The following is a 10,247-nucleotide window of genomic DNA, read 5'->3' on the forward strand; positions in this document are numbered from 1 at the left end:
TTTAGTGAAGGAAAAAATTGCACTACTTACAAATTTAAAATACTGAACATTTCTAGTTACATAATTGAGGGGTAAAAAAAGTGCTTTAATCCGTAGCAAAACAAACTAAGCAAACAATTGAACAACCCATTTTACAAATAATTTCTCATGAATTTATTGGTGCTTTGATTTTTTTTTCAATGAGTTATGATAGAATATGTCTAAATTATCTCACCAAATGGGCAGAATGGCTAATCCAATGCTAAAAATATTCACGGTTTTCAATATTTTATCAATGGCTTCTCTTGCGTTGCCAAGCATGAGCGATTTTCTTGAAAAATTGATAGGTCTTTTTGGAATAATTACTAATCAAAAATATCTTTTAATAACAAAAATACTAATCACTTTTGTAATGGCAATTGGAATGATATTGATTCCTATTTATTTATTATCTATGTTATGCCAAATAGGGGTGAGCAAAACCGAACCGAAACCGAATTGAACCAAATTGCGTTTGATCTGTTCGGTTCGGTTTATTCGGTTTAAAAGGTCGGTTCAGTTTTTTTAAAAAAAATATTATGGTTTGAATGGTTCGGTTTGGTTTGAAGATTGTGAAACTGAATAAACCGAAGTAACCGAAATTAATTAGATACATGTATAAATATTATAATTGATTTATATTATTAAAGATTATATCTTTTAAAATACTAATATCATATATTTATTGAAAGAGGGTAGGGAAAAAATGTAGCCTAGTTGACAGCCCAGTCCATTATCAGTCTCTGCCACGGACCCACAGTGCCATTATTTTTTTTAGCAAAAGCTACAGTGATCAGACATTATAAAATTACTAAATCCACACAAAGACTCAGATTCAGTCTCGGCCCATGATCAGTCTCAGCCCAGTCCTCGTCAGTCATCACTTCTCGCTCTCGGCTCTCGCTCGATTGCTCCCAGAGTCTGGAGACTCAGATCAGACATCAGAGTCACTTAGGTTCAGCTTCTATCTCCCACTCGGCCACTCCATAATCCACACAAAGTCGTGATTCACGACTCACGAACCCTAACAAATAGAAATCTCTGCGAGATTGTGACTCTGTATCTGAGTATCTCTATCTCGCATTCACGATTCACGATCCTTTGCAGACTCTGTATCTGAGTATCTCTATCTCGCATTCACGATTCACGATCCTTTGCAGACTCTGTATCTGAGTATCTCTCTCTCGGTCTCGGCTTTGTATCTGAGTATCTGTGAGACCGTGACTCTATATCTGAGTATCTCTCTCGGTCTTGGCTTTGAGTCTTTTTTCTCTTTCAGCCCCACTCCACGAAGCACGAACCATAGATCGCCTCAGGCTTCGTCTCCCTCAACTCTATCATTCTCTCGATCTCGGCTCAGATCAGCGTTAATTTCCCTTTGCCTCAGATCAGCGTTCATCTCCTTTCATTTTCTCAAGTCCAGTTTGTCTAAGCTCAGGCTTCATCTCCCTTCTCAGATAAGGGCAACTCATAGATGCAAGGTATGGTTCCAGCTAGCAACTTTCTTCATCTCATGCTGATCTCTTCTTCCTTCTCTAAAATGTCTCTATTTTTAAACTTTTGATAAGTGTGTCTCAAGCTTTGTTTTGTTGAATGGTTCAGATGTCTGCCTCCCGTGAAGGTGAAGGACAAACAATCACTCCAAATAGCCAAACACCAACTCCATCTTCAACATCTAATACTAAAGTGAGTTGAAGAAAAAGGAAGGCCATACAGCCAAGGTTTGAAGTTTGGGAGCATTTTCACAAATATGTTAATGAGCATGGAGAAACCAAAGGTAAGTGCAATTATTGTGAAAGGGAGTTTTTCTGTGATCCAAAAAGGAATGGGACTACTGTACTTAAAAATCATATGGGTGTGTGTAAGAAACGGCCTCCTCCTAAAGAAAGCATACAAACCCACTTAAATTTTGGTATAGATGATAATGCTTCTATTCTTGCTAACTAGAAATTTGATCAAGAAGCAATTAGGAAATCTTTGGCAAACATGGTTATAACTGATGAACTTCCTTTCAAATTTATTGATGGGTTTGGGTTTAAATGCTTTATGGTTGCTGCTCAACCAAGATTTAAGGTTCCTTCTAGATGGACAATGGCTCGTGATTGTTTTAAAATTTACATGGATGAAAAAATTAGATTCAAAGACCACTTGATTATAAACAAACAAAGGGGTTGTCTAACAACTGACACTTGGACTTCTATTCAAAGAATCAATTACATGTATATTACTGCTCATTTTATTGATGCTGACTGGAATTTGACTAAGAGGATTTTGAATTTTGTTCCAATATCTAGTCACAAGGGGAGGGATATTGGAATAGAAATTGAGAAGTGTTTGCTTGAATGGGGAATTGATAGAGTGTTTACTATTATAGTAGACAATGCTGCTTCTAATGATGTTGCTTTATTGTACTTGAAAGAAAAAATTTCTAATTGGGGCTTTTCTATCATGCAGTGTCAGTTTCTACACATAAGATGTGTTGCTTACATTGTAAATTTGATTGTTGTTGATGGGTTGAGATTAATAGGGAGTTCTATGAAGAGACTTAGGGAGGTTATTCAGTCTGTTAGGCAATCTGCCTTTAGGATGACAAAGTTTAAAGAGAGTTGTGAGGATGAGAAGATTCAAAGTAAGAGCCTTTTAACTCCAGATGTCTTTACTAGGTGGAACTCCACTTATTTAATGTTGGAGAGTGCTCAAAAATTTGAGGCAGCTTTTAAGAGGTTTGAGGACAAAGACCCTTACTTTCGCATTGATCTTGAACAAGGGGAGGGGGTGCCTGATGCTGCTGATTGGAGGAATGTTAGAAGGATGGTGATGTTTTTGAGTCATTTTTATGAGATGACCTTGCGTGTGTCTGGTGCTTTTTATGTTACATCCAATAGCTTGTTTTATGAGATTTACATGATATATCGCCTTTTGGATGGATGGACAAAGTGTGATGATTTTGAGCTATCATCAATGGCTTTTAAAATGAAAGAAAAATATGACAAGTATTGGGGAGATCCTTTAAAGATGAACCAACTCATTTATATTGCTGCTGTTCTAGATCCTCGATATAAGTTGGAATGGGTTCAATTTGCTCTTTGTAAAATGTTTAATGATGAAGGTGAAAATTTGGCAAAGCAAGTGAAGGATGTTTTCATTGCTTTATATCATGAATACAAAGAACATGTCTCTCCATTTAAGCAATCTGAAAAGGAGCAGCTTGTGGATGAAATCCAATTTGATTTTGGTAATGAGGATGACCCTGCTATGAAGGTTAGAAAGTTGCTTGAATCAGAAAAGAGAAAATCTTTAAGTGACCGCCTTGGTGGAAAAAGTAATAGGATTGAAGTTGATAAATATTTGAATGAGAAAATTGAAATAGATAGACCTAACTTTGATATCTTGGGCTGGTGGAAATTGAATGGTCCTAGATTTCCCATTCTTTTAAGGTTGGCAAGTGATGTTTTGACAATACCAATATCCACAGTTGCTTCAGAATCTACGTTTAACACTGGAGGACATGTTTTGGATGCATTTAGGAGTTCTTTAACTCCTAAAGTTGTGCAAGCCCTTATTTGTGTTGAAGATTGGCTTCGTTACTCCATTCCTGTGGTTGTGGAAGAGAAATTAGATGAAATTGAAATGATTGAAAGAGGTAAAAATTTTATAATGTTATGTATATGCAATGTGACCTTTAAAATTCATTTGTTTATGATTTAATTTAACTCCTAAATTGATTTATTGATAGATTTCTAAAGAATTAGATTAGAATCAGCAATGGATATAGTTTGAACTCTTTAAGGTAACTCTTCATTATTGCTGTCCATAGAAATTGGTTCATGTAGTTGTGATGTTTGTTTTATTGTTGCTTTTTGTAGTTTTCTAACTTCTGGTGCCTGGTGGACTGTTGGTTCTGTTGCTGTCTTCTTCTAGTCTTTTTGGTGGTTAGTTTTGTAATAAGCTTGTTTATTTTTTTAATTTTGTAATATTTTGGCCAGGTGTTTAACTATTTTCCTTTATAATGTAGGTTGGAGCAAAGATTTTGTGTTATTGACAGCTGACAACTTGTGATGAGCTAATGGATTAGTTATTTTAGATTATATTAAAACTCTTGAACTTATTTGCAATTTTTTAAGGGATTATTGTTGTTATTTGGTGGATTATTTTGGATTGTTAAGAATTTATATTAGATAAATTATCAATTTATAAATTATGTGTCTTTTGCTATGCTTCTTCAACTTATAGGTGTAGATCTGAATGACTGAATTTGATTATTTTATTTTTTGACATTTCCAGATTTTACAGCCTCATAAGGTCTATTTAAAAATCCCTTAATTCCCCCTTTTAGGATTTAGTGTTTTAAATTATTTGTTAATCAATATTTTTTTTGGATAAGCCCAAAATACTACCAAAAAAGGTCCAAAATGCTTCGAAAAATAGGCCCAAAATGCTGCCAAAATCAGGCCCAAAGTGTTGTAAATAAGGCCCAGTAACCGAAATACAAAAGCCGAACCGAACCACTAAACTTCGGTTCGGTTTTACTTCGGTTTTTATAAACTTTCGATTTGGTTCGGTTGAATAAATTGATGAATTTCGGTTCTTTCAGTTCACTTAAATCAGAATCGAACTGAACCGTTGGAACCGATGCTCACTCCTAATGCCAAATGTTCTATGATACAAGTTTTTTAATAAACCAAACTCTTTATTTCTTAATTCTAGACCCCAAGAGTTATTTATTTAAATTTCTAACCCTCTTTACTTCTCTAGTGGCAACACACCTGCCCGACTGTTCGTCGTTGTAATCCTCCTCCTCTCATTACCTTCATCAGATGTTCAATCTTTGGACAGAGCCCTTCTTCTTCCACTTAATCTATGGGACAAGTTTGGATATGTGTGGTTGTGTTGGTTAATCATGAGTTCACGAGTGATTTTTTTCCTGTCAATTCATATATAATTTGATACATCACCTTGAATTTACTTTTATCTAGACATGATTGCACGTTTCAGGTAACTTTAAAAAAATGTTTCTATAAAATTGAGACATCCACTTATCTATATTACACTGTTTACCCCACTTATATTATTGTACAATAATCACATGTTTGTGTTGGATATTTTGAAGTCGTGTTGATTATTTTTACCCGAATTTAAGAGAAAATATAACTTATAATTCTTAAACTTTTACTCAATTATTAAGTTAATTCCTAAATTTTAACTCAAAATAACTTAATTTTTATGGTTTATTAACTTAGAACGACAAGGTCATTGTAGTTTCTTAATTTGGTATAACTCAATCTGTATAATTTCTTAAACTATCACAAAGATTAAGTTGTAATAAATCAAAATTTAAAAAATAAATTGATAATTAAGGGAAAATTTTGGAATTAAAAGTCATATTATTTTTTTAAATTTAATTATAAAAAATTTTATACTCGGATGATTATGATTCCATGCATTACTGAAATTTCTTATAAAAAAAATTAAATGCACAACACTGATTGTTAATAAAAGTTCTTTGCATTAGGGAACAGAAATGTCTTTTTTTGTCTAATTTTTTTCTTTTTTTTCTATTTTCTTCTCATCATACATGACATGGGTTCTCGTTTAAAAAAAAAAAATGATTGCAGATTCAATTTTCTAACTCTTATGTATGTAATTAACTTAATTATAAGAAGCACGCCCTTTGGCCTCTATAAAATCTAAGATTTTACTCAAGGGAGAAATGTGCTGAAAGATCTAAACCAATTGTTATTAGTACTAGATAGCTTGTTGTTCTTCGCTTTCTAGCTAATTTGTAAAAACACACACCTACATATTTGTGTGTGTTAAGTTTGTTATTGATCATATTTATAAGATAAAGAGATGTGTTTATTTTAATTATATTTATAGGACACTTTAATTATTATTGCATCTATCTTTATCCTTTTATTTCTTTTAAATATTGCAAAAATTATTAAATGCTAGGGTGTTTTATTTTTAAAGTATCCATATTTAATATGAGTAAAATTTAAAACTTGTTAATAATTTTTAGACATAGTTAATGAATGTTAATGTTTTTTTATTTTAGTGAAAATATTAAAAGTGATTTATAAAAAAAAAATAAAGGGCGTATAAAAACACGGATAAAAAAAAATCCTCTCTCACCATACAATCATATCGAATGAAATCGTAACTGAGATTTGCCAGATAGATTGCTCAATTGCAATTGAAAAATGAGGTACTCGCTTAATTTTTCAACATTAGAGAAAGTGTTTCATTATATTTGTTTTTATAAAATAAAATTACACATTTCAATAAATATTTATTACAAGTTTTCTAAACTACCCCTAATAAAATTATATTTTGAGCCAAATATTTTTTAAAAATATCTTATAATTTAAAATGAAAAGAGTATTTTATACATTATAACTTGGGCTAAATAGAATATTTATGTTTGTATTTTATATACATTTTGGTAATACAACTAAAAGTATACTGCTTTCTATCTTAATTATAAAATAAAGTTAATCAACTGATTATTAAAAAAATTGGAGTTATATCTTTAAACTTGTTAAACAAATGTATGACATTCCAATTTTACTCTTCTTTACAATCAATATCATAATAAATTACTATTTAGAAATTAAAGGGACTCACAAATAATTTGTTGCAAGTATCAATAAAAACACTAGTTATCATAAATATAATTAGACCCTCAATAAAAAAATAAGAGATAAAATTGGGAGGGAAAAAAATAACTACTCCAGTTTTGCCCTATACTCCATCTGGTCTTTAATATAAAGGTAAACGTAACTATCTCCACATTTATAATCTTTTCAGTTCAAAAATATATTCAGTTTAAAATATAAATAGATTTTAATAAAAATCTGCATATTCATAAAGTTTTATTCTCAAAAATATATACTCCATCTATTCAAAAATATAAGATATTTTTTGAGGAGTTAAATATTAAAAAATGCAATGTATTTTTAGTTTTTTTAAAGTGTAATCATTATTTTTTTAAAGTATCCCTATATTTTATATTTATTTTAGAGTGTTTAATGAGGGTAAATATGAAAAGATAGGATTAATTTAAAAATAAGTAATAACTACTTTATTAAAGGATAAAATTTGATTAAAAATACTTTACATTTTTTAACGGATGAAGTAATATTGTATTTTTATTCTTAATCTGAGTTATCAATATATTTCTAACTTTATACAAGAATTTAGGTTAATAAATATAAGGAATAAAATGAGAAAATAATTTTATATGTACTAAGTTATTTATATTTTAAACTAAAATTAGCTAATGAAAAATGCTCATATTTTCTAACAAAAAACTTTTATTGGTCTTTTTGTAATTTTTAAGGTTTTATTTTTTAGTGAACTAATAATAAATATTAATTTTAATTAATATTAGGGTTTAGGGTTAAATTGCACCATTTTAACAGTTGAGAAATTAATTAGCTATTTTACTCAAAGGATAACCATAATTTAAAACAAGACACCCCCCTCCAAAAAGTTACCTGTTTTAGAAGCCATAAAATTAGGACAGAAGGACGTGTTATTTAAAAGAAAAGTAATTAATGTAATCCTTTATTTTTTCCTATAAAAGAAAAGTAACTAATTTTATTATTTTATTTAAAAGTTGAAGGATAATAGAAAAGTAATTATAGTTACTCAAATTAAGTTGAATTAATGTTTCTATTTTTTTCTCAAAAGAAAAGAGGCTAATTTTTTCTTTCTTATTTGAAAGTATGCTTATGAAGGATAATCTGCAATGAAAAAATAACTTTAATTCTTTCAGTCTCATTTATAAGATATATTTTAAAAAATTTATTTAATTTTATTTATAAATTACAATGCATCTTTTTAAGTAATTTTTAAAAAATATTTTTAAAATTATTTTTATGAGAGAGAAAAATAATATAATATTATTTTTTAAATTTATTATGTAAAAATATATTTAAAATTTTATCGCTTTTAGTTTTTATATTTTTTATATTAATATTGATAAAATTTATGGATATAATTTATAAGAGAACTAAAAGGATATACTTTATGTCATCTCACTTTACAGCGTATCAGGCACCAAAACCACCCTTACCTAGGGGTGAGCATCGGTCGGTTCGATTCGGTTCGGTCTCAAAATATGCAGAACCGATTGATCGAATAACACTGAAAATGAAAACTGAATCGAACCGAATAAGCCAATCGAACCGAACAAGAACCGAACCGAAATTTAATAATTCGGTTCGGTCGGTTAATTCGGTTTTTCGGTTTGGGCCTATTTTTTAAATATTAAAACAAACAACACTATAAAATTGGGCCTTTTTTTCTATTCATTTCTTTAATATGAGCCCATTCTAATTATACCCATATGACATAAAGTCCAAATATTATAAAGGCATGGATAATCAAATAAACAACCATAAATAAACACCGATGATCAAATAATAGCCTCATAATCCAGTCACAATACCTACTGATGAGAGTGAGTGATTGAAATGGGGTTTCAAGTGATGTTATTATTTTTTATTCTTTATTAAAATAAAAAATAAAAATAAAAATAAAATAATTTATAAATTAAATATATTTTATAAATTAATAAATTATATATAATTCAGTCGGTTCGGTCTATTCGATTTTAAATTTTACTAACCGAATCGAACCGATCAATTAAAATATTTAAAATAAAAAAATTGAATCGAACCGAAAAATCAAATAGACCAAATCAAATAGACAAAATTCAATTCGATTTTCGGTTTCGATTTTGCTCACCCCTACCCTTACCGAGGAGGGTGCTCAGTTAACTTTCTAGATTATATGGAACTAAAAAATAAAATGAAATTGGAACTGAAATTTTTTTTTTAAAAAAAAAAAAGTGTTCCAACTGCCTCTTGTCCTGTTTTTGGGTGCAATGCATACTGCACATGTTTCAGGGTTTGGACCCCCCAAGACTGAAATCCTTCGCAGATAGCAATCTCGTCGCAGTCACTTCTTTGAGTGACTTTCATTAATGACGGAATCAGATTGCATTCTTTTTAAAAAAATTAAAAAATAAATTCAAAATCTTAGACGCTTAATTTTTATTAAGCGTAATTAGTATACTGCTTTTTTTCTTAATTATAAGATAAATTTAATGAACATTGTGATCATTAAAACATTGGAGTTATATCTTTACAGTTGTTAAAAATATATATAATTTCCCAATTTTACTCTTTTTTACTATCAATATCATAACAAATTACTATTTAGGAACTAAAGTTCTCATAAATAATTTGTTACAATTATCAATAAAAACACTCAGTTAGTAAGGCAATAAAAACCATCAAAATATAAAAACCATAGGTTATTGTAAACATAATTAGACTCTAAATAAATAAACAATAGATAAAATTGAAAAAAAAAATAACTACTTCAATTTTGCCCTAGACTCCATCTTGTCTTTAATATAAATAGTATTTACATTCTTAAAATTGTAAAAAAATCACTTTTTAATTTTACTTTATTTTGAATTAATAAGTATAACAAATTGTTGTTGAGAAATTCAAACAATAATAAATTAACAAGAGGGGAAAATATTAATGATCAAAATTTTTAAATTTGTATTGTATTAAATATCAGAAAAATATCAAGGATAATAAAATTTTTTCTTATATAATTAGCACATGAGAGAAGAGAGTAGATATTCCATGTTTATTAAAACAAAATCTGAAGACAGCCAATATTGTAAGATGAAATTTGGTTATTGATATAAAAATATAGTTCTGTGAGTGCAGAGGTGTTAAGTTTCCTAAAGATGGGAAAGGGAAAAAGAGGTTTGTGGGGAACAAGGGACACTGTTACAGCTAGCCGCTGTCCTCTATCTTTATCAAAAGTGAATGCAAAAAAGGAGGCATGAGCAATTTTGTTGTTGAATTGATAATTTTTTGGAATAATTGCTTTTTTGGAATAATTGCAAGTTAAAAATAATTTTATCTTCATTGTAAAGAATGAAGGAGACCTTGATTGTGTATTATACACCAATTATGATTTTATTAAGGGTAAAATTAAAATAATTATTGTAATTTATATGATTTTAATTAAATAATAATCTTTTATTGATATGTAAGATCTAACTGAAAATTTCTTATATTATATATAGGAAGGCAAAGAGTATTATTTTGCATTAGTTTCATCAATGACACGTATAGAGCCAGTAATTCAGGTAAAGTAGATTTATTTGGATCCAGATTAAAATATTATATTCCTATTTT

General features: G+C 29.2%; 1 protein-coding gene across 1 annotated transcript; it reads left to right on the plus strand.

The window, feature by feature from the left end:
- The first annotated feature begins 866 nt into the window (after positions 1-866).
- LOC129317329 (zinc finger BED domain-containing protein RICESLEEPER 2-like) lies at positions 867-9,008 on the plus strand. Its single transcript, XM_054961673.1, has 5 exons — positions 867-996; positions 1,126-1,499; positions 1,621-1,704; positions 1,966-3,618; positions 8,931-9,008. The coding sequence occupies exons 1-5, from the start codon at positions 867-869 to the stop codon at positions 9,006-9,008; spliced, it is 2,319 nt and encodes a 772-aa protein (XP_054817648.1).
- The last annotated feature ends 1,239 nt before the right edge of the window (positions 9,009-10,247 follow it).

The sequence above is a fragment of the Prosopis cineraria genome, unplaced genomic scaffold (assembly GCF_029017545.1).
Source record: "Prosopis cineraria cultivar Desert tree isolate PC_DT_omini unplaced genomic scaffold, ASM2901754v1 PC8, whole genome shotgun sequence".
In the NCBI taxonomy this organism is placed as follows: Eukaryota; Viridiplantae; Streptophyta; class Magnoliopsida; order Fabales; family Fabaceae; genus Prosopis; species Prosopis cineraria.